Source organism: Drosophila kikkawai, chromosome X (genome assembly GCF_030179895.1).
Source record: "Drosophila kikkawai strain 14028-0561.14 chromosome X, DkikHiC1v2, whole genome shotgun sequence".
In the NCBI taxonomy this organism is placed as follows: domain Eukaryota; kingdom Metazoa; phylum Arthropoda; class Insecta; order Diptera; family Drosophilidae; genus Drosophila; species Drosophila kikkawai.
In genome coordinates this window covers 9,680,514-9,707,443 of record NC_091733.1, presented here as the reverse complement: position 1 = coordinate 9,707,443, position 26,930 = coordinate 9,680,514, and the positions used below count along the sequence as shown (strand labels likewise).

General features: G+C 48.5%; 1 protein-coding gene across 6 annotated transcripts in view; it reads left to right on the top strand.

Annotated features, from left to right (window-relative positions):
- The window catches only part of mgl (low-density lipoprotein receptor-related protein megalin), a 164,896-nt gene extending 139,568 nt beyond the window's left edge, over positions 1 to 25,328 (top strand). For all 6 annotated transcript variants that reach the window (XM_070287816.1, XM_070287815.1, XM_070287814.1 and 3 more), the window contains exons 5-15: positions 8,974 to 9,249; positions 9,324 to 9,578; positions 9,729 to 12,059; positions 12,117 to 17,774; positions 17,844 to 18,055; positions 18,185 to 18,591; positions 18,833 to 20,337; positions 20,403 to 20,715; positions 20,776 to 22,962; positions 23,024 to 23,271; positions 23,338 to 25,328. In XM_070287816.1, the coding sequence (XP_070143917.1) occupies positions 8,974 to 9,249; positions 9,324 to 9,578; positions 9,729 to 12,059; positions 12,117 to 17,774; positions 17,844 to 18,055; positions 18,185 to 18,591; positions 18,833 to 20,337; positions 20,403 to 20,715; positions 20,776 to 22,962; positions 23,024 to 23,271; positions 23,338 to 23,558 (13,613 nt within the window). In that variant the 3' untranslated portion in view covers positions 23,559 to 25,328. The remainder of the gene's footprint in view (positions 1 to 8,973; positions 9,250 to 9,323; positions 9,579 to 9,728; positions 12,060 to 12,116; positions 17,775 to 17,843; positions 18,056 to 18,184; positions 18,592 to 18,832; positions 20,338 to 20,402; positions 20,716 to 20,775; positions 22,963 to 23,023; positions 23,272 to 23,337) is intronic.
- Positions 25,329 to 26,930: the final 1,602 nt, after the last annotated feature.

The window sequence follows — 26,930 nt, the reverse complement described above, 5'->3', positions numbered from 1 at the left end:
ATATGCCAAGGGGATATCTGTAAAAGGATATCCTTGAAATCCCCAAGGTAAGGGCCGCAAATTAGCGAGGAAAACTCAAGGCGAACTCAGCACGGCATAACACAAATGGATCAATTTGATGTTGGGCCATAAATCTTTTCCAGTTTTTTTTTTATATTTTGTTTTTTGCGGGTTTTTGGGTGAAAGGTTAACCCTTTAGCTAGTTGTGGGGAATGTAAATTGATGATTGCCAGCCCAGGGAGAGAGAGCTTCATGAACGGAATGGCAAATGAACTTTGGTTAACAGCCAGTGAAAATGGATACACTTCAAGGAAAGGGAAAATCCGCTGGGAAAGGGAGTTTTCAGAGAGGAAGCTGAGGCATCACGAACACATTAAATACCTCTTATTATCTAGGTTTGAGTTGGGTCTATATATTGGGAATATTTAACAAGAAAATTAATCACACAAAGTGGGAAAAATGTCAGATATTTAATATATTTATTCTTTTATCATAATATTTTTCAATAAATTACTAAAATTCTCTCAAGGATATGTACATAAATTGCTCATATTTATAGTTTAATATGTCTCCTATTTAATATAAATTATTTTAGTTAATAATTTGCTTAAATAAGCTTGTAAAAACGTAACAAGAAATATTTAAATTAATTTAGACATTGAAAATGTATTTAGACATTGAAAATTTACTAAAATCTTTACTTAAAATTTACAAACAAAAGTCAGAAGGTTGTAGATTATTCGATTTAAATTATTTTGATCAATGAATAATTTTATTAAATAATAAATTAAATAAAATCCTCCCTTAAAGTCAACAAAAATGTTGTTTATTAATATATTAAACTATATCTATTAATTAAGTTATGTTATAAATTTTTTTTTTTATTTATGTTTGAGATATTAAGTTATAAAACAAATCACTTAAAATTTTAGTTAAACACTAAAATCTCCTTTAAATAATTTCCACAAAATTTCCCCTTGCCTAATAACCAATTTCCATAACTTTTCACTTTTAACCAACGAACAGGACAGACGGGCCGCCGATTAATTTAAGGCTCTTGGCACTTGGGGGAATATTTATCGCTGATGACTTTAATAATCCGCTGACAGGACACCTCCTCCTTCTCCCCCCTGAATATCCTTGGGAAAAGTCCCTGTTGTCTGCTCGTTTTTGGGCAAAGAATTTAATGCATTTTCAACAGCTCTCGCTCGGTCGGACTTTGTATAGTATGAAGTAGGAGTAGAGGGGAGGCTCCCCCCCCCCCCCTTCTTTCTTTTGCAGCTTTGCCGCTTTTCCAGGATTTCCCTACTACCAACTCCTCCGCATAAAGTTCAAGTGCATTCAGCCAGCAGACTGTGAGCCGCACATTTTGATTAAAAGTTTGCCTGGTGAGAATCCAAGAAAAGCGGGAAATGAGAAAAGCGGAAAAGTGGGGGTGAAAGCAGGCGGCATGTCCATGCAAATCGCCAAAAAGTGCCCGGGACTTGTAGAAGCATTTATTGCTTGTTATTTAAGATTTATGCACACTCATACACCGACAGGCAAACAAATATTTAAATATCTTTGAGGCGACCAATTTCCAAGTGTCCTTCCGCAAAAGTCCTTCCCCTCCTGCTCCAGCCAGTCGGCATCCTTTTGTGCAAGTTTTAGCCGGCAGCTTTGACGACTCTCCGTCTAGTTGAAACTCCGAAATCGTGAAAACGGCTAGACAAACGCCTGGCAACTTGGTCCTGGCCCTGAGCTCCTCCTCCGCACTCCTTCTAAGCCGAGCTAGAAGGCCAATTTGTCCGCAGTTGGGAGCAGCCGAAGCTGATCACTTGGCTATATCCTTCTCTGGCATAAGATAAAGCCACAAAAAATAACATTACTTGCAATTTGAAAAGCTTTTTAAAGTTGGATTTGCTTAGGTTTTATTAATTTGCAATTATACCGTTGAATATTTCTCCTTAACAAAATAATTAAACTTAATTGTAATACTTATCGTTTTATCGATAAGCTCTCTCTTAAATACTAGACTCTATCGTTACTTAACAAGGACATTTCATGTTATTACTGCAAGTCTTAACCTAATACTATTAATACAACTAAAGACATATTTGAACATATTTTTCAATACTTTAAGTAATGTTTTGTCAAACAATAGTTTTTTAGGGAAACATTTACTTAGCTTGCAAATATTTTTAGCCATTTTTTGAGTTTTGAAAACAACACTGATGCAGGGCAGATGGCAGACAGAGATGGAAGGCGCAACAACTTCACTCCTTTTTGGCGTAGAAAACTTTTGCCGGCACAAGATCAAGTTTAAATTTCATTTTAATTTAATAAGACGTTGCCGTAAAACGAGAAGCGGGAAAGGGAGAGAGAGATAGAGAGAGGGAGAGAGAGCTGCAGGTCCTTCGTGCCTTTCTTTCTGGCTTTCTCCTTCTAGTGCCAGCAGCCTTCTCGCTCGCTCTTTGTTGCACAATAATTTATCGCGCTTAAATGGCGACAAAATGTTCACTCTTATTGCGTTCTTAACAAATTTATTTTGCGTACGTGTCAACGCGTCGTCTTCTTCTGCTTGTCTCGTCTCGTTGACAGTGGGGAACCTTTTTCCCCCGATTTTCCCGGGATTTTCCACCCATTTCCCACTCTCCTCGTCGGTGTGTGTTTGTTTGCTTCGCTTGCCTTTGTTTGCTTAATTTATGGCATATAAATATTAGAGCGGGCTTATTTCAACTATTTAATTACTTCAGGTGTTGTGCGAGCAGGGAGATGAATGTGGGGGGAGCCCGGAGCCCAAGATGGAGGATGAGCCAGACAGATAGTCCACAGATACAGAGGAGCCAAACACCCACATCCTGCCCCACCAAATGCCTTATAAATGGGGCCATGTGTGTAATTAAAATCATGGCAGATTGTTTGTATTTTAACTAATATTTCCAGGCCTTAAATCATAAGTTTTTTCAAGAATGAACTCCCCCAAATAATGGTTCTAAAGATAAGGTCTTGGCTGTAATTTAGGATCTCTTTCATTTTGAATAATTAGGAAAAGCTAAGTATATCATTAAAATATATTTCTAATATATACATATATTTATTGCAAAGTAATTTTTAAAGTTAAGACAACATTTAGTGACCAAATGTTGTTCATACCTTATTTTTCCCAAGTGTAGTTATATCTTACTACTTGTGTACACAAGAACACCTCCAAACTCAGTGCGAAATAAGCGCTCCTCCACTAATAACTGTGAGAACAAACAGCGAACATCTGCTGCTGCAAAGGACACTTGGAAGTTACTGCTCTACCGTTACCTTATCACCCCGCCAACTTCCGCCACCCACCCCCCAATTGCCCGCCCAAAAGCCACCCATTTCCGCTTTGCCGATTATTTTTGTTTCCTTCTACGCCAGCGTTGCGGTCGCAAGTCAACAAGCTGAAGCTGAGTCAGTAGTAGTGGGAGAGAAAGTGTGATTTCAAATATATATATCGATAAAAATATTTATCGAAATATGATTTAATTAACAACAACATATTTTTTTATATATATTCTATTATTATTATTTAATATTTCTTTTTATTTATTTCAAAATGTAATGGAAAATTATTTAGACTGATGCCCCAGAAGTCTGATTTTTGATATAAAAATATATCTCCGATAACTAAATATTAATAAATCGATGCAAGCAATCAACTTTGTCATCTCTAATTTAAAATAGGGACTAAAGCACTCTTCTCTGTTTACTGAAACCAGATGAGCAGCAGTCCCCAAAAAAAAAAAAACAAGCCGGAAGAGCGGGGCGGTAGAAAACGAGAGGAAAATGAGGAAAATGAGGGAAAAGTGATAAGGAAAGAACGGAGGGGTTGGGTACAATTTTCCAAGCGGACATTTCGCATTTCGTTTTAATTGCAGGCAGCATCTAATGAGGCAGATACTGCCGCGTAAAAAAGTGCGTAAAACCAGAGGGAGCATCGTAGAGCTTAAGCTCACCAGAGTTCTTCCCCTTTTTTCGTATACCTGGCCCACAGGACTTAAGTGTTATGGCCGCAGTCATTTCATTTAACTGTTCAGTGTTAACAAATGCAAAAGAAAAATTAATGAAATTAATGCAAAACTTAAAAAAAAATAACGCTAAATAAATAAAATAAAATTTTTAAAGTGACAACAGTGCGTATACGTAATATAAAAATGTATTAAAAAAAAAATGTATAGAGGAAAAGTACGTAATTTTTGTATAGAATAAAGTAAGTTTCTATAGGCTTTGTTAAATTAGTAATTATTAAATAACAATTTACAAATTAAATTAAGAGAGAAAGAGAGAGAGAGAGAGAACGTATTTAATACTAGGCAGAAACAAATGCCCTTATTATTTATATTTTACTTTTGCTTTGTTGAACTTAATATGTAACTAATTTAACATCTGTTTCCAAACTTAAAAGAAACCACTTTAAATATAAATTTAAATAATATATTTCTTATTTATTTTATTTCATTAAATATAACTTATTTTTTAATGCTTCTTAAACTGCTAAGAAACTTTATTAGTCAATTTCCAAGCTTACAAATTATTAAAAAACATTATTATTAAAGCGAATTAACATTTAAATTTTGATTAGCAATTTATTTAATATTATTTAGAATGTATTTCCCTAAAATATATACATTTTTTTTGCGATTTTAGAACCAACTTTCCAGCACTGCCAAATGTCTCATAAACTGTCACCAACTCCTCCTCTCTGGCCCCCTTCTCCTTTCTTTCAGCCCCCTATTCTCCTGAAATTCTCCTCTACTTGCCACCTTCTCCATTACTCTTTGCCCCCGTTTTTATCTCGTTTTTTCTCTCTCTGTAGTTTTGTGAGTGGCGACGATTGCAGCTGACGTTTATTTGACTGCAGCTAAACGTGACGCTACCAGTGGCCGGGGTTTCTGGTGCTTCTCGGAGGGGGAGAATGGGACATGGGGGCGTGGCACTTGTCGCGCGTAATTACACAACCCACCGTAAAGAAAATTCCACCCAGAAAACTACTCTCTCCACTTGATACACGCATAAAAGTCTTGGCTTGCAATAAAAGTTAATGCTGAGAAAACAGCGAAGGGAAAGAACCAGAGAACCCAATTAGAAAGTGTTTGGTTAAAACAAAAACAAAAAAAATAAACAAAGACAGCAACAAAAAAAACAGTGAGAGAAAATGCGGGGGCAGTAAGTGTCGTTGTTGTTGGTTGTTTGCAAAGTGCCAACAACAAGCTTCACTCCCGCTATTTTTCGGTGCAAAGTTTAGTGCCAAAAAGTTTTTGCAACCAAAACGGAGAAGCGAGTGAAAAATGAAGCTTTTCCAACAAAAGGTGGGGGAGGGGAGGTTCAGAGGAAAAATAAAGATGGGTAGGGTAGGTGGGTGTGTAAAGAGTCTAAATAAAGGGGCAAGGAACGAGCACTATTTTATGTTCTTGCCGTGAAAATTGCAATGATTGCAGCTACAAAAACACCAAAGCCCTTTTTTTAGCCATTATAATATATTTTTTTGTAGTGATAGGATAGTGATAGGATATCGATATCGATAATTAAGATTGCATATCGCAAAGAAAAGCATATATCGAAAATTTTAAATATTTAAATATTATATTTTTCAACAAACAAACAATCTATGTTGTCTTTATTAACAAATAATATATAATCAAAATTTGATCTTACCCTTGATCAAAGATAAAATATCTTTAGATCTACATACGTTCTTTATTGATCGATATCTTGAATATATGTTATAGAAAAGCCAGGCAGCTACAGAATTTGTAACAAATTGGGGTCGTAAATCTATTGGCCTGGCCAAAACGCCCAGCTGCAGCGGTTCCAGGGATTAGCACTAACAAAGTTAATGTAGGAATGGTAGTATATAGTAGGAGGTTGGAAAAGGTTTCGGGGGGATGGGGATGGGGAGGTGAGGAGCAGACCGTTCCCGGAGTGCGTGACACATTTTTATGATTCCGCGGAGTTGGAGTTGGTCTACAAAAAAATTTCCCCTTCCGTCGCTCCACTTTGTCAATAGGAAAACCCCAAGGGGAGACTAAAAAAAAAGGGGAAAAAAACAACAAAAATAGAGATTTATGCACTTGAACAAAATATTTAATTTATAAATATTCTTTGATAAAAACATTTAATATACTAATTAAATATTTAGATCGTTATTATTCACTTTGTTTATTATTTTTAGCAATATTAATTAATTTAAATATTGAATTATTTAGTGAAGTTCTAAAATTAATTTTAAAAAGAAATATATATTTTAACAGTTACTTTTAATTTTTAAATTTTCCACTTTTTTGGGTTTTAGTATATAAATTAGTATACCATAAAAAATAACTAATTTGCATTTTAAATATTTAAAGAGTTTTTCCCTTTGATTTAATTTTAATTCTTAAATTTTGACGACTGTTACTCAATTTTTAAATTTAAATTTATATATTTAATATTGAATTCTTAAAAAAAAATTGCTTTTTCAATTTAAATTATTTTTTAGTCCCCGTAATAAATCTTAAATTAATTTTTGCTGATTTAAAAATATTTCTTTTTTCGGTTTGATTTCAATTTAATTGTTTATTTCTAATCAGCAGAGTTTTAATAATGTTTGAAATTCCTTAAATAATTATTTAAATTATTTTACAAATCTTGTAAAATAGTAAATTAATTCTGTGCATTTCCTTTTTCATTTTTCCTAGTTTCTCCCTTTGATTTAATTTTTAATTCTGAAATTCTGGGGAGCTCGACTTGATTTCTAATTGAAATTAATATTTAAACCCTTCACCTGGTTAAATGTATATTTGATGTAATTTTTTCTCGTTTTGTATTTTTTTCCGTACAAAGGGCGTGGGGGGTGGGGGGTGGGGTGTGGGAGGGGCAGACAGACAGGGACAGCCTGGCGGCGCTACCTGCACTCGCACATAGGGAGCAGCAGAGACGCAATGTGGGATACGCATTCCATTGTTTTGCTTGGAGAAAGTTTTGTGCTGTCGGGAATATTTATACAACTTGGCTTGTTTAACTTGCACTAATTAAGTTTGCCCTGCCACACTCGGATGCTCCCGTTGGAGCCGTTGGAGGAGTGCTCCAGGACCTGGCCGAGGGTGGGGTGTAGGGCCCCAAGCTGGAGCACGGAGTGCAAAGGACGACGACGAGTGATTCCGGCAGCTTAAGAAGCGGGAGACATGCATAAAATAACCCCGTTTGCCAAGTTTATGATGTCCAGAGAGAGAGAGCCCTGGGGGGGATGGGCATATAGATCAACCAGTCGAGGATTAAACCTAAACGGATATATACATCTACAGTGCACGGCGAGAAATAAGTGTCTGTTTCTTTTAGAAAATATATATAGAAAAATAAAGTTATTTTTAACTAAAGTTTACTCTTGAGTTTAATAAAGACACATTTTATTTTATGTATAATTTATATTTTCATTTAATTTAAACTTAAAAAATTTTTTTACAATTTAGTCATTCAAATTAATAACATTTTCATATTAATCGAAGCCTTTGAAATACCCTGTAAATATTTAGAAATAGGAACTGCTACAAAAAAATTATGAATTCTACCCGGAATTTTTTTACAAGTACTTTTAAATTATAATAATAGGTAAAAAATACAACTTGGAAGCTTTTTTTATGACTTCAAATATAATTATTAAAATATTATTATTTAAATCGATTTTTAACAGGAATTTCTAAGGCTTAATAGGAATTATATTACAAATATTAATTTTTTTATAGACTTAAAATATTATTAAGCATAGCTTTAATTCTAATTTGTACAGGAATGTTAAAGGTTTAAAGCTGCATTTTAATTTTAAAAGAAACATATTTAAACTAGGAAATTAACCCATTTTTAAATTTAAATTTTAAGGTAATTACTGAAATAATTACCGAATGAGAGGTATTTAAAGTCGTTAACTTGTGTCAGGCCTAAGCATATGTCCTTTTTTTTATTCTCAGAGGAGGATGAGAAAAGGAGAAGGAGAAAGGGGACAAGGGGGAAAGGGAGAAGAAGGAAAAGATGGAGAAAGGGCGAAAGAAGGCAGAAGGAGGAGTAGATAGAGCAGGAGAAATAGATGGAGTAGGAGGGTCCAGCGGCCGAACTACTCGATAATTTATAGCACTCTTGCCTGCCAACACATACATATAGCACACACACACACAGACATACGCAGCCACACTCGCACACACACACACACATACAACTCAAGTGCACAATGCGAGGGCGACTGACTGACCGCCAGACAGATGGACCAATGGACCAATGGAGGGACAATCACGCCCCAACATTTGTACAGCGGCCATGCATTATGTATACACCATGCGTGCCCAGGACCAGGCCAAGGACCTTCCTTCCCAGCCATTCCATCAGCTCAGCCTCCGAGTCCCACCCAAAATGTCTGGCATCAAAATTTAATGTCTTTGGCAGCACAAATAGTTTTGGCCTGCCATTTTTAAGCCGCCCTTTCTCCCCGGAAACCCCACAAACCCCCTATATATCTCTCGCTCTCTGAGAGATCCTAGGAAGCTGGCAGAAGGCAGACGACAGACGACAGACGACAGACAACAGAGGACTCTGATGAACCGAGAAACTGCCGCCTGTCCCTGTCCCTGTCCCTGTCCCTGTCCTGAACAATGCGCCAAGGACCTTCCCCCGCAGAGCCTTTGAATTATGGCCCAGTCCAGACCCTGTCAAGGATTCATTTTACTAGCTTCTCAATGCAAATGCGATTAATTATAACAGAGGACCCCGAAAATGCGCACTAATTGAGTGCAGTCAGGCACAGATTATTATTATCTCAGGGGTGTTTGCGCCGAAATTCTAAATAATAGAGTAAGCCCAGGCCCAAAATAACTAATTAAAGGCTTTAAAGGGTTTCGGTTAAAGCTACAAATTAAAAAAGAAATAAATCAAATATAAATAATATAATATATAAATATATATTTGTATTTAAAAACAACCCCTCCTTTCCAGCCTATCGAAAGTGCCAGCACACGGACGTCTTCTGCAATGCCCCCAATGGAGCTGCTCCAGCGGAGGGCGCCCGGCTGGTGGGACCCTGTGTGCCCAAGGAGAAGCGCTGCGATGGCTACCTGGATTGCCGTACTGGACGGGACGAGGATGGCTGCACCGGCGTGTCCTGTCGCCTGGACCAGTTCCGGTGTGCCAATGGGCACAAGTGCATAGATGCCGCCCTCAAGTGCAACCATCGGGACGATTGTGGTGACAATTCCGATGAGCAGGGTTGCAGTAAGTGATGCCCAAGCCTAAACCTATCCTTTCTGCTAATCCTTGTTTTGTTTGTTTCTTTTTTTTTTATCTAGATTTTCCACCCTGCCACCATGCCCAGTTCCGTTGCTCGAATGCCTTGTGCATCCCCTACAACTTCCACTGCGACGGCTACCACGACTGTGCGGACAAGAGTGACGAGGCCAACTGCACGGCCATTGCCTGTCCGGACAACAAGTTCCTTTGTCCTCGGGGCGGGGCCAGTGGCACGCCCAAATGCATCCTCAAGTCGCAGCTGTGCGATGGAAAGCGTGACTGTGAAGATGGCAGCGATGAGGAGACCAATTGCTGTGAGTATTACCACCCAAAAGATACTGTATCTAGTTATACTGACTTACTCCCGACTTACTCCTGACTCTATCTTAACTTACTGCTGACTTACTCCTAACTTACTGTTGACTTACTCCTGACCTCATCCTGGTTATTCTCCCTCCCCTCAGCCATTGCCTCGTGTCCCGCTTTGAGCTGCGAGTTCAAATGCCGACCCTCCCTCACCGGCGGCGTCTGTTACTGCAAACCGGGTCAGTCCTTGGCCCCCGACAACAGGACCTGCGTGGACCTGGACGAGTGCGCCGAGTGGGGACACTGTGACCAGCTGTGCACCAACACCCTGGGCTCCTACACTTGCCAATGTGCCCAGGGCTACTCGCTGATCAATGACTCCAAGTGCATAGCCCCAGATGCCAATAACTTGCAACTGATCTTTGCCCACGACCGAGCCATCATGAGGATGCTCTCCCATGGCACCGACACCAAGATCCTGGCCAATGCCACGGCAGCGGCAGGTGTTACCTTCCACTATGCCAGGAACACGCTCTACTGGTCGGACATCAAGACGAGAAAGGTGCAGAGTCTGCCCCTGGACCCGCAAAACAAGGCAGTGTCGCCGTTCGATCAGACCCTGCCCGGGACCTGGGCACCCGTGGCCTTGGCCGTGGACTGGGTGGGTGATAAGATCTATGTGGCGGATTTGGTGGGTCAGAAGATCGATGTGTTCGAGCTGAGTGGCCAGTGGCATGCCGTGGTTCTCGGCTCCAATCTTACCTCACCCGCCGACCTGGCTCTGGATCCCACAGCGGGCCTGATGTTCGTGGCGGATGGTGGCCAGGTGCTGAGGGCACATATGGATGGCACACATGCCAGATCCATTGTCTCGGAGGCGGCGTACAAGGCCAGCGGCGTGACGGTGGATATTATTAGCAAGCGGGTCTTCTGGTGCGATTCCCTGCTGGACTACATCGAGTCGGTGGACTATGAGGGGGCCCATCGGGTGATGGTGCTCCGGGGGCAGCAGGTGCCCAGTCCCTCGCGACTGGCCCTGTTCGAGAACAGGATCTACTGGACGGATGCCACCAAGCAGGGCATCATGTCGGTGGACAAGTTCGAGGGACCCAGCTCCATTCAGGTGACGTACAAGGCCAAGGACATCAGGGAGCCCAAGGGTATCATTGCCGTGCATGCCCTCAGCCAGCCGAGGGTATCGAATCCCTGCGGTAACAACAACGGCGGCTGCAATCACATGTGCATTGTGACGGCCGTGAAGGGTGCCCCCACTGGCCTGGGTTTCCGCTGTGCCTGCTCCACCGGCTACCAGCTGGAGACGGATCTGAAGCTCTGCAAGCCCGTGGTGGAGTTCCTCATGTACTCCCAGCAGCGATTCATCAAGGGCAAGGTCTTGGAGCCGGTGATTGAGGGCTTCAGTGATGCCATCATGCCGGTGGTCTCGCGACGAGCCAGGTTCGTGGGCCTGGACTTTGATGCCCGCGACGAGTTCATCTACTACTCGGATGTCCTGCAGGATGTGATCTATCGGGTGCACCGCAATGGCACTGGCCGTGAGATAGTCCTCGCCTCCCAGAACGAGGGCGTCGAGGGTCTGGCCGTTGACTGGGCCTCCAAGAATCTGTACTATATTGACTCCCGCAAGGGCACCCTAAATGTCCTGTCCACAAGGAATGTGACCCATCGACGGACGCTACTGAAGAACCTGAAGCGTCCGCGTGCCATCGTGGTCCATCCCAATCGCGGTTTCATCTTCTTCTCCGAGTGGGATCGCCCGGCCAACATAACGAGAGCCAATACCGATGGCAGCGGACTGCTGGTCTTCAAGAACGTGACCCTGGGCTGGCCCAATGGCCTCTCCATAGACTTCAAGGAGGATCGCGTCTACTGGTGCGACGCCTTGTTGGATCACGTGCAGCATGCCAATCTGGATGGCACGGACATCAAGACAGTCAACTCTCGCCTGGTAAGACACCCCTTCTCCATTGTGATCCACAACGACTGGATGTACATCACGGACTGGCGCTTGGATGCCATCATAAGGCTGCACAAGCTCACCGGCGAGCAGGAGGAGATGATGGTCCGGGAGCCGCAGACCAACAGGCTGTACGGTGTCAAGGTCTACAGCCACGAGGTCCAGAGGATAGCGGACACGCAGCCCTGTCACCGAAACAATGGCGGCTGCCAGAAGATCTGCTTTGCGGTGCCCATCGGAGGCGGAGGAGCTCAGAACTCCAGCTCCGGTGAGATGACCACACCCTCACCCTCATTTGGACGCCTGCAGGCTCGCTGCTCTTGTCCCTATGGCGAGCGTTTGGCCGAGGATCAAGTGAGCTGTATGCCCGATCCCGGGGCCGAACCACCGGTACAGCCCTGCCCCAACTCCTGGGACTTTACCTGCAACAACCAGCGATGCATACCCAAGTCGTGGGTCTGCGATGGGGACGACGATTGCCTGGACAACAGCGACGAGGAGCAGAACTGCACAAGTGAGTAGTCCAGACTAGGCCATAACCGACCTTTAGATAACCTTGAATCTTCCCCAGAACCCACCTGCGGAGCCAACGAATTCCAGTGCCGTTCCGGCCGCTGCATTCCCCAGAACTTCCGCTGCGACCAGGAGAACGACTGCGGCGACAACTCCGATGAGCAGGAGTGCGGCAACGTGACCTGCGGCACCTCCCAGTTCGCCTGCGCCAACGGGCGATGCATACCCAACATGTGGAAGTGCGACAGCGAGAACGATTGCGGCGACGGCAGTGACGAGGGTGACTTTTGTGCGGAGAAGACCTGTGCCTACTTCCAGTTTACGTGTCCCCGGACGGGCCACTGCATCCCCCAGAGCTGGGTGTGCGACGGCGACGACGATTGCTTCGACAAGCAGGACGAGAAGGACTGTCCGCCGATCTCGTGTCTGGCGAATCAGTTCAAGTGCGCCGACCTGAGGCAGTGCGTCGAGGAGTCGTATAAGTGCGACGGGATACCGGACTGCAACGACGGCTCCGACGAACTGGGCTGCCCCTCGATGGGACCCAACCAGTGCAACCTGGAGAAGCACTTCCGCTGCAAGTCCACCGGCTTTTGCATACCCATTGCCTGGCACTGCGACGGCTCCAACGACTGCTCCGATCACTCCGACGAGCAGGAATGCGGCCAGATCACCTGTGCCCAGAACTTCTTCAAGTGCAACAACACCAACTGCGTGTTCAAGGCCTATATCTGCGACGGCAAGGACGATTGTGGCGACAACTCGGACGAGGGTGCCGAGCATGCTTGTGTTCCGCCGCCCTTCAAGTGTCCGCACGGCCAGTGGCAGTGTCCCGGCGTCTCCGAGCGGTGTGTGAACATCACCTCCGTCTGCGACGATACGCCCGATTGTCCCAATGGCTCCGACGAGGGCGAGGGCTGCGACCTGGCCGAGTGCGAGCACCAGGCGGGTCAGTGCTCCAGCTTCTGCCAGAAGACGCCTAATGGGGCGCTGTGCGTCTGCCCGCCGGGCTCGGAGATCGGCGAGGACGGATTCACCTGCATCGATACGAACGAGTGCGATCCACCGGGACTCTGCTCGCAGCAGTGCACCAATACCAAGGGCTCCTACTTCTGCTCCTGCACGGATGGCTACATCCTGGAGCCGAACAAGCACACCTGCAAGGCTGTCAATCACACGGCCGCCTTCCTGATCATCTCCAATCGCCACTCGATCCTGGTGGCCGACCTCAAGGAGCAGGGCCTGGAGCGGGTGCCCATCATTGTGGAGAACGTGGTGGCCACCGCCTCGAATATGCACACGGGCACCATTTTCTGGAGCGACATGAAGCTGAAGAAGATCTCACGCCTGGACAGGGGCATGGAGCCGCAGGAGATCATCAACACGGGCCTGGATCTGGTCGAGGGACTGGCCTACGACTGGATAGCACAGAATCTCTACTGGCTGGACAGCAAGCTGAACACCATCGAGGTGTCGGCGGAGAACGGCTCGAATCGGTTGGTCCTGGTCAGGGAGAACATCACCCAGCCGCGGGGCATGTGCATCGACCCGAGCCCCGGGGCCAGGTGGATCTTCTGGACGGACTGGGGCGAGAATCCGCGAGTGGAGCGCATCGGCATGGACGGCAGCATGCGCAAGACGATCATCAACACGAAGATATACTGGCCCAACGGCCTGACCCTGGACATAGCCACCAAGAGGGTCTACTTTGCGGACTCCAAGCTGGACTTTATTGATTTTTGCTATTACAACGGTACCGGCAGGCAGCAGGTCCTGGCCAGCAGCCATTACCTGCTCCACCCACACTCGCTGTCCCTCTTTGAGGACACCCTCTACTGGACGGACCGGCAGCTGAATCGCGTGCTGTCCGCCAACAAGTTCCGAGGCAAGAACCAGACCGTGGTCTCGCACCTGATAAGCCAGCCGCTGTCCATCCATGTCCACCATGCCTCCCTGCAGCCCATGTCCCCGAATCCCTGCGCCCAGGCCCACTGCCAGCACCTGTGCCTGCTGAGTCCCCAAGCCCCCGAGGGCTACTCCTGCAAGTGCAAGCCCGGCTTCAAGCTGCTGAGCGAGGGTCGCTGCATCGAGGAGGAGAACCCCTTCCTGATGGTGGTCAAGGGCACACAGATTGTGGATCTGCCGCTGAATGGAGGGGATGCCAGAGCCGGAGCCCTGGCCCCGGTGATTGGTATCGAGAGCAGCACTGGCCTGGACTTTGATCGCAAGGGCGAGACCCTGTACTGGGTGCAGGGCAGGGAGGATGACGACGAGAACTGCACCATCTACACGACCCCCTATGGCGGCGGCAACAAGACCCTCTTCCTGGGCATCGACAACGGCATGGTGGGTGCACCCTACACCATTGCCTTCGACTGGCTGGGCAGGAATCTGTACATTGGCAACCGGGTGGCCAGCAACATCGAGGCGGTGCGCGTGGACGGCAAGCAGAAGTACAGGGCCATTATCTTGGCCAACAATGGGTATGCCAACTCCGTGTCCCGGCCCAAGCAGATCGTCCTGGACCCCACCGATGGCAAGCTCTTCTGGATCGACGAGGGCGTGCTGGAGGTGCCGGTGAAAATCGGTCGCGTGGACATGAACGGCAAGAATCCCATAGTGCTCCTCAAGGAGATCTCCCACCCCGAGTCCCTGGTGGTGGACATCGAGAAGAAGCTGCTGTACTACAGTGCCAGCAATCCGGGTCTTATCGGCGTCATGGATTACAATGGGGATGAGCGCACTACGATCACCATGAAGGACTCGCATCCGATGGCCAAGCCCAAGAGTCTGGGCATCCTGGATCACAGGCTCTACTATCTGGATCCCCTGTACGAGCGAATCGTGCGGCTGGACCTGCCGCACGGCGACAACCCGAAGACGATTGTGGACAACGAGGCTGACCTGCGCTCCATGATGATCTACAAGAAGCGGGCCTCGATGCAGCATCCCTGCCAGACGAACAACGGCGGCTGCAAGCACCTCTGCCTGCCGGCCGAGGCTGCCACGAGATCCTGTGCCTGCGGCATTGGCTCCCGCAAGGAAAATGAAGTCAATTGTGTCTCCTACAAGACCTTCGCCGTGGTCTCCCAGCTGGACACGATCCGTGGCTACAGTCTCAGCGACAGCACCGAGGCCATGGTGCCCGTTAGCGGGCCAGGACACCACATTCTGCACGTGGACGTGATGTTCCGTGAGCAATGGATCTACTGGGCGGAGTACAATCGAGGCTATTGGAACGGCATCTTCAGGTCGCGACCCAATGGCACCGATATCCAGCACGTGGTCAAGGATGGCATCGGCAGCAACGGCATCCGGGGACTAACCATCGATTGGGTGGCGGGCAACATGTACTTCACCAACGTCTATCCGCACGAGAACTACGTGGAGGTCTGCTGGATGGATGGCAGCAACAGGAAAGTTTTGGTGAAGACCACCACCGATGCACCGCGCGAGCTGGCCGTGGATCCCATCAAGAGGCTGCTCTACTGGATCGACTACGGGCAGCATCCGAGGATTGGCAAGGCCCTGCTCGATGGCAGCAAGTGGACCCCGCTGGTCACCTCGGGCATTTCGATGCCCAAGGATCTCACCATTGACATGCAGACCCACGACATCTTCTGGGTCGACTCCAAGCTGGACACCATCCAGAAGATCTCGTACAATGGGCTCAATCGCAAGGTCATCCGTCGGGATCTGCCCAATCCCATGGGCATTGCCATCTATCTGAACGATGTCTACTGGGTGGACAGGAACCTGATGACGGTCTTTAAGGCCTCCAAGCTGAATGCCAACGAGTCGGCGGTGCGTGTGAGGACGAACCTGGAGAAGCTGCGCGACATTGCCATCTACAACATCAACAATCAGCCACAGGACGATGCCAATCCCTGTGCCCATCTCGGCAACGGTGGCTGTGACCAGCTGTGCTTCAGCTTCCCGCCGGAGGGCGGGGCCACCGGTCCCTCGGGCAGGAGCTTCCGCTGTGACTGCGCCACCGGAAAGCTGAGCGCCGACGAACGGAAGTGCGAGACGGTGAACGAGTATCTGGTGTTTGCCACCAGAACCGAGATCCGGGCTGTTAACCTCGATCCCCACTCCACGGAGGTGCCCTTCACGCCGCTCACGAACCTCACGAATGTCGTGGGCCTGGACTTTGACTTTGCCGACAACCGGATGCTGTACACCCAGATCCGTCCCTGGGCCAAGATCGCCTACACGAAGGCCAACAAGCCCAGCCACGACGACATCAACGTGGTGCTCAACAAGGGGATCAATCCCGAGGGCATTGCCTACGACTGGACCCAGCGGAAGATCTACTGGACGGACAGCTCGAACAACTCGATCTACGCGATGAATCTCGACGGCAGTGAGCTGGTAATGATTGCCCGCGTGGAGCGGCCGCGTGCCATTGTCCTCGATCCCTGCAACGGCACCCTGTTCTTCACGGATTGGGGTAGATTCGGTACCTCGGGTAAGATATTCCGCACCACCATGGCCGGCTCCCAGAAGCGGGCCATTGTGGACAAGGATCTGTCGCAGCCCAGTGGCCTGGCCATTGACTATGACGAGCGACGCCTGTACTGGACGGACGCGGTGCGGGAGAAGATCGAGCGTTCCGACTTGGATGGCCAGAACAGGGAGCTTCTGGTGGCAGCCACCATATATCCCTTTGCCATAACCGTGTTCCGGAACTACATCTACTGGACGGATCTCCAGCTGCGCGGCGTTTATCGGGCCGAGAAGCACACGGGCGCCAATATGGTGGAGATGGTCAAGCGGCTGGAGGACTCGCCGCGCGACATTCGCATCTACAGTGCCGATCGGCAGAAGTGCAATGTGAATCCCTGCCGGATCAACAACGGTGGCTGCGCCCAGAGCTGTCACCCGGCGCCCAATGGCAAGGCGGAGTGCAAATGCGATGACAACACCAAGGTGGTGAACGAGGGCAGGATGTGCGCCCCAAGGAACAACACCTGCGAGGCCAGCAAGTTCTACTGCAAGAACGGCAGATGCATCTCGAGGATGTGGTCCTGCGACGGCGACGACGACTGCGGCGACAATTCGGACGAGGACGCCAACTACTGTGCCTATCACTCCTGCTCCCCGAACGAATTCCGCTGCAATAACGGACGCTGCATCTTCAAGTCCTGGAAGTGCGACCACGAGAATGACTGCAAGGATGGCTCCGACGAGCTGGGCTGCACCTATCCGCCCTGCGTGGACGGTGAGTTTACCTGCGGCAACGGGCGCTGCATACCGCAGGCTCAGGTCTGCAACGGCGTCAACGATTGCAAGGACAATGCCACCTCGGACGAGACCCATGAGCGGTGCCCCATGAACACCACCTGTCCGGCGAATCACCTCAAGTGCGAGAAGACCAACATCTGTGTGGAGCCCTACTGGCTCTGCGACGGCGACAACGATTGTGGCGACAACTCGGACGAGGATCCGCTGCACTGCGGCCAGAGGACCTGCCCCACCAACAGCTTCCGCTGCCCGAATCATCGCTGCATCCCGGCCACCTGGTACTGCGACGGCGACGATGACTGCGGCGATGGAGCGGACGAGCCGCCAGATTACTGCAAGTCCGAGGGTCGCACCTGCTTTGGGGATCTGTTCACCTGCGACAATGGCAACTGCATTCCCAGGATCTACATCTGTGACGGGGACAACGATTGCCTGGACAACAGTGACGAGGACAACAGGCACCAGTGCAGTAAGTCCTTTCTCTCTCTCTAGGAGGAAGTCAAGTCCTCTTATTCGTTCCGTTCCCTCTTTCCCCCAGACGATCGCAAGTGCGACGAGGAGACCGAGTTCACGTGCGTGGAAAACAAGTCCTGGCAACGTGCCCAGTGCATACCCAAGAAGTGGATCTGCGACGGCGATCCGGATTGCGTGGATGGAGCCGATGAGAACACCACCCTGCACAACTGTGCCACCCAGCAGCCGTGCGGCGAGGACATGTTCACCTGCGGCAACGGGCGATGCATCAATAAGGTAGGTCCTTAACAACCCCCTTAGCAAGGAGTGCCTTAAGAAGGGGCGGAAGTACTTTAAACGCTCTAAATTAGAACATTTTTTTCGTTTGTGTATCCCCCTTAAGAGCGAATATTTATCTCCTTTCAGGGCTGGATCTGTGACCATGACAACGACTGCGGCGATGGCACCGACGAGGGCAAGTTCTGCAACTCCAAGTACAAGACCTGCTCGCCGCAGGAGTTCACCTGCCAGAACTTCAAGTGCATCCGCAATCAGTCGCGCTGCGATGGCGAGGACGACTGCGGCGATCACTCGGACGAGGTGGGCTGCGTCAAGGATAATGTGACCTGTCCGCAGGGTCAGTTTGCCTGCACCAATGGCCAGTGCATTGACTACAGCCTCGTGTGCAACAAGTATCCGGACTGCGCGGATGAATCCGATGAGCCGGCCCACTGCAATGTGGATGAGTGCGCCAAGGTGGAGATCAATCAGTGCGGCCACAAGTGCGTGGACACCCTGACGAGCTACTACTGTGACTGCAATGAAGGATACAAGTGAGTGTTGAGTCCTTCCTCAATCTGTGCTCATTGTAAACTAGGGTTGGGAAAATATGTCCAAAAAATCGTATCATTTTTAAGCAAAAATATATATAATTTTTTAGATGGTTTATACATTTTTAGATAATTATCAAATTGATGAAATATTTATCATCCAAAAAATATCAATACTATATCGAGTATTTTTAATTTCAAAACATCCCTATTCTAAACTAATCCAATCCAAACATCCTTCCAGACTCCTGGCCGATGGCAAGGCTTGTGCGGATGTGGACGAGTGCCTGGAGCAGCCTGGCGCCTGCTCCCAACACTGCTCCAACACGCCCGGCGGCTTCTACTGCAAGTGCGATGAGACCTACTACGAGCGGCAGAACGACGAGCACACGTGCAAGCGCAAGGACAACATCCCGCCGTGGCTGATATTCACCAACAAGTACTATGTGCGCAACATGTCGGTGGACGGACACCAGTACAACCTGATGCACCAGGACCTCATGAACGTGGTGGCCCTGGACTTTGACATACGCGAGGAGTACATGTACTTCTGCGACGTCACGGCCAAGACCATCTTCAGGGCCAAGTACGGAGAGCCGGACGACGAGACCCCGCCGGAGAGGGAGGCGGTCATTAGGCACGATTCCCATGGCCTGGAGGGCATTGCCATCGACTGGGTGGGACGCAAGCTCTACTGGCTGGACAGGCACTCCAAGAACCTGGACGTCTCCGAGCTGGATGGCACCAAGCGCAAGACCCTGAGGAGCGGCGTTGTGGATCCCCGTGCCATAGTCGTTCACCCGGGCATTGGCTACCTGTACTTCACCTCCTGGCACCTGCAGGCGTACATTGCCAAGATGGGCATGGATGGCTCCAACTTCACCAGGATCCTCAACTGGAACGACGACATTGCCTGGCCCAATGCCTTGTCGATTGACTACTTCACGGATCGCATTTACTGGGCCGACGCCCACTTGGACTACATAGCCTACGCGGATCTGGAGGGCAGGCACCGGCACATCGTGCTGTCCGGCAGCAAGGTGCCGCACGTGTTCGCCCTCAGCCTGTTCGACGACTACATCTACTGGAGCGACTGGAACCTGAAGGCCATTGTGCGGGCCAACAAGTTCCATGGCGCCAACTACACCGTCCTGAGGAACACCACCCACCGACCCTATGACCTGCACATCAATCACCCGCTGCGGCAGCTGCCGTACACGAATCCCTGCGGCAAGAACAACGGCGGCTGCTCCCATCTCTGCCTGATAGCTCCGCCGCCGGAGTCCACCTACCTGAACATCGAGGGCTACATCGAGGAGGGGGCGCCCATCTACAAGTGCGCCTGCCCCAATCAGTTCTATCTGGCCAGGGACATGAAGACCTGCGTGGCCAACTGCACGGCTGGCCAGCACTTGTGCGGCGGCCGGGACGAGAAGTGCATACCTTGGTTCTGGAAGTGCGATGGCGAAAAGGACTGCAAGGACGGTAGCGATGAGCCGGCCACCTGTGCCCCGCGACACTGCCGTGCCGGAACCTTCCAGTGCAAGAATACCAACTGCACGCCCTCGGCCACGATCTGCGACGGTGTCGACGACTGCGGCGATCGCAGCGACGAGCAAAACTGCGACCTGCCCTGTCCCCTGTCCGACTTCAAGTGCAAGTCCAGCGGTCGCTGCATCCTGGACAGCTGGCGATGCGATGGCGATGCTGACTGCAAGGATGGCAGCGACGAAGACCCTGCCGTTTGCTGTAAGTATCAAAGGAAGAGAGTTCGAAGTAAGTCTTGTGTATTAATCCCTTTATCCTGGCAACAGTCAAGCGAACCTGCGACCCCAAGACCGAGTTCGCCTGCAAGAACGGACGCTGCATTCCGCAGCTGTGGATGTGCGACTTTGACAACGACTGCGGCGACGATTCCGATGAGCCGGCGTACATGTGCCGGCAGAGAAACTGCACCACCGGCTGGCAGCGCTGTCCCGGTCAGTCCAACTACAGGTGCATACCCAAGTGGCTGTTCTGCGACGGCAAGGATGACTGCCGGGACAACAGCGACGAGCTGCCGGAGAACTGTCCCAAGTGCAATCCCGAAACGGACTTTAAGTGCGGCAACAACCGATGCATACCCAAGTGAGTGGTGACCCTAAAACCCAAGTACATATTTCCCCTAACCCAAACCCTTATTTCCAGGCAATGGATGTGCGACTTTGCGGATGATTGTGGCGATGCCAGCGACGAGAACGAGGCTGTGTGCAAGGGTCGCTACCGCGACTGCTCGGAGTCCGAGTTCCGGTGCGGCAACGGCAAGTGCATCTCCTCCCGCTGGCAGTGCGACCACGAGGACGACTGCGGGGACAACTCCGACGAGATGCACTGCGAGGGCTATCAGTGCAAGAATGGCACCTTCCAGTGCGCCTCCGGGCACTGCATTGCCTCCTACTTCCGCTGCGACGGCGACCGAGACTGCCGCGACATGTCCGACGAGGTCGGCTGTCCGCCGCGCTTCCCAGGCGGCCGCTATTGCCCCGAGTCGCGTTTCCAGTGCCACAACAACCTGTGCGTTTCCCTGTCCGATCTGTGCGACGGCACCGACGACTGCGGCGACGGCAGCGACGAGGATCCCAGCGTCTGCAGCGACTTTAATTGTGACACTTTGAGACGCTTCCAATGCTCCAACCACCGCTGCGTGGCCCGATACCAGATCTGCGACGGGGTGGACAACTGCGGCGACGGCAGCGACGAGAACAACATGACCCTGTGCGCCAGCAAGCAGAAGCCCTGCGACCTCTACACCCAGTACCAGTGCGCCAACAAGCACTGCATCGAGCGCTCCCAGGTGTGCGACTATGCGGACGACTGCGGCGACGGCAGCGACGAGCTGGGCTGCCACCACACCAGCAGCTGCTCGGAGCAGACGCGCGGCGGCTGCCAGCACCATTGCCACAACCTCACCGACGGCGGCTACATCTGCACCTGCTACCCGGGCTACATCATAGCGGCGGACAACAAGAAGAAGTGCTCCGACGTGGACGAGTGCCTCACGCGACAGCACACCTGCTCGCATCAGTGCCACAACCTGAACGGTACCTATTCGTGCAGCTGCCGGGAGGGATTCCACCTGACCGACGGCGCCAGCGGTGTGTGCCGCGCCGAGAAGGAGGATGTCATTCTTGTGTTCGCCAACGGGCAGGAGATCCGGGGCCTGGACCTTCAAAAGCGCGAGGAGTTCGAGGTGATTGCCGCCGAGAAGAGGATCGAGGCCCTGGACTACGATGCCCAGCAGCAGATCGTCTTCTGGGCGGACAGCTACGACAAGACCATCAAGCGCTCGTACATGGTCAATGCCATCGATGGCCGGGCCAAGATCGGCTTTGCCCAGGACCTGAACATGAAGGGCGGCTCCAAGCCCACGGCCGTTGCCGTCGACTGGCTGGCCTCGAATCTCTACTGGACGGAGATGGACAGGACGGGCTCCAAGCCGCGCGGTCGCGTGATGGTGGCCAAGACCGACGGCAGGTACCGTCGGTCTATAGTCAACGCCGGCCTGGAGGTGCCCACCTCGATAGCCGTGAATCCGCAGCTGGGCAGGATCTACTGGTCCGATGCCGGCTCCGCGCCCAAGATCGAGGTCTCCTGGATGGATGGCTCGAAGCGCAGGCCCCTGATCACCGAACAGATCCGCCATCCGGCGGGTCTGACCATCGACTACTCGCAAGATCACATCATCTACTGGGTGGACACCAAACTGAATGCCATCGAGTCGATGCGAGCGGACGGGTCCCGGCGCAAGGCCATCGTCAAGGGCGACCAGCTGCGGCATCCCGTCTCCCTGGACCTGTTCGAGTCGAACATGTTCTGGATGACCCGCGACACCGGGGAGCTGGTGCGCCAGGACAAGTTCGGGCGCGGAGTGCAGGTGGTGCTGCATCGCAACCTCGTCAATCCGTCCGGCCTGAAGGTGTACCACGACAAGCGGTACAATACCTCGCTGCCCAATCCCTGCGACAACTCCACCTGCTCCCACCTGTGCCTCCTCGTCCCCGGCGGCCATCGTTGCGCCTGTCCCGATGCCTCTGGACCGCCGCCCTCGCACCGCAGTACCGCTGAGGTTATCTGCAATGCCGCCGCCGAGCATCCGCGTCCGGCGCCAAGGATCTGTCCCTGCCAGAACGGTGGCCTCTGCAAGGAGGACGCCCAGGGCGAGCTCATCTGCGACTGCATGTCCGAGTTCCGCGGCGAGCACTGCGAGACGAGCACCACCGGGGCCTTTGGCCACGGCGGAGCGAATGTCACCGCCGTGGTGGTGCCCATCATGGTCATCCTGCTGGTAATGATGGCCGCCGCCGGGGCGTGGTACGTCATCCGCAAGCGACCATTGTGAGTATCTCTTGAAATCTGCAGGAGAAATCTCATTATTAATCGTGTTTTGCCTTTGCAGCGGCAAACTGGCTCGCATGCCGGCCATGACCTCCTCGCAGAGCGTCACCTTCCGCCATGGCTCGAATGTGGAGTTCAGCGAGAGCGGCTTCCCAGGAGCCTCTGCCCCAGGCGCAGGCGATGTGGCGCCCATTGAGGGCTACAACCTGCAGACGGTGAACGCGAACAAGGCGCGCGACTTTGCCAATCCCATGTACGATGCCGTTCAGTCGGGCACCACCGCTGATCCGGGCATGGGCAATGGTTCGGGTAAGTCTGGAGTTGGAGTAGGGGGATTCCCCTTGGCCTTAACTAACTAATCCCCTTTTGCCGCAGGCATCTATGATGTTCCGGGTGAACCCTCCGCCAAGGGAAAGGCCATGGGCCACCATGCCAGCGGTTCCTTCACGGAGCCCGCCTCGGCCATCATTGCACCCAGCAGCATTACGCACAAGGCGTCGCCGCAGCTGCAGCTGCGCACCAGGGAGCTGGACCCCTCGGCGGACACCGGCAAGGACACACAGTTCCTGGTGGAGGAGGACAAGTCCGAGTGCTGATATCAAGCCCATCACTCGGCTGCCGTTGCGGTGGCGGTTGCGGTGGCCAGCTGTCGCCGCCAGCTGTCGACCGCGGAGCCCAAGAACAGCTATCCCCTGCAGACATAACAAAGGATAATCAGGCAAAGGAAGGAGCCGCCGACGCAGACGGAGCCGGAGCATCATCACCAAGGACGCCCTAGTAGTAAACATCACAAATCCTGGCAGGCGGCCAAGGCCACCACCAAGGTCTAGGAGGAGGAGGAGGAGAAGGAGAAGAAAGAGGTCCTCGGGGGGAGGGGACGGCAAATACACATATCCAAAAGAAAAAAAAAAAACAAAAAAAGAAACGAGATGGGCGGCAGAACCAGCAGAAGAAGCGTTGCAATTATTATTAAATAAAAGTGAAAAAACAAAAACTAAAAGGTAAAACTAAATATAAATGTACACAACACTAGGAGCAGGTTTATCAGACTCCACACACACACACACACACACACACACACACACAGCCACTTTTGTAAAGCCAACTTTTTGTGAACTACTGTTTTTTCCCCTATTTTTTTTCGAGTGTGTAATGTTATTTTGCGACAAAAACAAAACAAAAAGCTGAGAAAAATTGTAAAAAGCAAAAACGAAACAAAATTAAGGCATAGAGTATATATTTTTTTGAAAGCTAAATGACAATATTAACTATATATAAATGTGTGTAAATTGGAAACGAAAGGCAACAAGAGTATATATGTATATGTGTGTATATGTATATGTATATGTATATGTATACAAGGGCAACTAAGAAGGAGACACATTCCAAGCTAGGATTTCTATATATATATTTTTCTAAAAAATAAAACAAACAAGACAAAAAACACAAGAAGCGAGCTAACATTTTATATTTACAACAAATTATAATAAATTATAAATGTGCAGCAACACTTTTGTGCTAAAAACCAGGATCGAATCGGATCGAAAGGAAATAAGCATTCCCACACACACACACACACACACACACACACCTCTCTATCGATCTATTTATATTAATTAATTTAATTATTTATTCAACACACACACGCACACGCAGGCTAATTTTATTGAGATTTTAAAATTGCTTTTCCATCCAGAAAAATTACTAATGAAAATTTAATAGAAGGAAAGCGTAGCTTTTCCTCTCTCCTGTCTCGTTCATTGCAATCTCCTTTTCAAATACTTTTTATCCTTTTTCGTACTGTGTGTGTAGTTGTTAAAAAAGAACGGAAAAGAAACGTGTTTTTTTTTTTACACATCAATCTATATATAAATATATTTTATTTTTTAATTATATCATTATGATTTCTATATATATATATGTAAACCTTTCTCGCCGAAAGTCGAGTCGAAATGTGTGTGCATTTTTTTACATAATTTTTTCGTTTTTTTGTGCAAAAAAATCTGTGCTTCCCTCTTCATTTAAGCGTGTGTTTTTAGCATAAATTTTAGTGAAAGAAAGAGAGATGAGAGGAAGGAAGGAAGGAAACTAAAGCTGTATTCGCCAATCGGGCCATATACAACGCTATATATGTGAAGTTAATTGTATATTTAATGTCAAGCTACATAATGGATAACGAATGAAGGAAGGAAACCACAACATATAAGAGTAAAACGCGAATCGAAGTGACGGAGAAGAAGAGAAACTATTTGTTGAAAGAATAAAACTTTTTTTTATTATTATTATACATATATACTGGGGGAAAATTGTAAGATGATGAAAAACTAAAAACATTCATAATAAAGAAAAATCATTACAAAAAAAAATCGATATAAAGCAGATAATATTATTTATATATAGACATAAAAGTAAGTATTAAATATTTCAATTAATAAATGGTTAATTATACCCTTGCAGAGTATTCTACCTATATTTTCTAAAAAATTTAATCAAAAAATGGCGGAAAACCTCAAACTCGGCCAAAAATGCAAAGAACTGTGTAATTTGTATTTCAAATGAAGTGCCTTTCTAGAGATGGCCGAAAGAAATAACGGGGGAAGAGGCAACAAAGCAATTGCCATACGGTTGCGCATGCGTCCGTGTGATCGAAATCGAGCGGCGGGAATTTTAAAAGGGATGTGCAGCTTCGGGTTGCCACTGTTTTATTATCGCCCCATTCTATGCGGCAAAGTCAGGCCAAGTCCAAGTCCTAGTATCCTTATACCCTTGCAGGGTATTTTATTTCCAGTCCGAAGCTTGTAACGCATTGAAGGAGTCATTTCCGACCCCATAAACCATATATATTCTTGATCAGCATTAACAGGCGCATCTTTCTGGCCATGTCCGGCAAAAAAAATTGTTGATCAATTTTTTCAAAATTTTATAAGGGGTTACATCATTATTACATCATTAAAATTCTCAAAATTTGATAAAATTTTTTAATTTCTAACTAAGTATGCAGATTTGTTAACCTTATAAAAACTAACATAACACCGCTTTCCGAATGCAAATTAAGGCATTTTTGACAGAGTTATGCCGTTTTTAGTTATTAATTTGCTATTTTTCTCTGTTGAATTACAGACTTTCCATCGTCATTGCCATCGCCATCGCTCCTAGTCATCAGTACCACCCACCCCGGCCAAGAACCAAGGGAAAGGACCAACGACACAGCGATCCGCGAAGCACAAGTTCATCCTAGTCATCATTGTAATTGTTGATTGATGATCATCGGATCGGCAGAGGTGAAGCTGGAGGAGCAAGCAGATGGGATGGCGGAGCTCAAGCGGATGGCAGTGGTCGGATCTTGGCTCCGGGCTAGTTGAAGACCAGCAGGCGTAAAGTATTGGAATATTTATAACTACATTTTAAATGTGTAAATGTAATTGATGGAACATACAAATTTGAATCAATAAAAAAATGGAAATCAATGTGGAATTGTGTGGTTCAAGCGGCATTTATTTGGGGGCCTTGGGATTGTATGGGGAAACATCTGTTGAAAGCCAAATCTAATTTTTTTTCTGATTTTTTAAAATAATTTTTTGAATTTTTAAATATTTTCTGAATTTTTAACATTTTTTTAAAGACTTTTTATATTTTTTTTAGAATTTTTTACATTTTTTTAAATATTTTAACTGCCAAATTTGAATTTGAATTTAACTGCCAAATTTGAATTTGAATTTAACGACGATCAGTTTCAGTGTGCCCAGGTGCAGTTGTAAAATAACACCTAAATTTGGATTTAAAAGGTTTGAGTCCCCGCTAACTTGCGCCGGCTCCTAAATGGTTTGAAACTTGGACTTTTTATAACAGTTTATACCAGTTTTCAGTTGCTTGTTGCTGATTTCTGTTCGCCTGTTACCCCAATTTGGGAAACGGGCAATTTGCATGGAAATGTTCGGAAATTTGGATGGGCTGCTGTAGGGATGTTG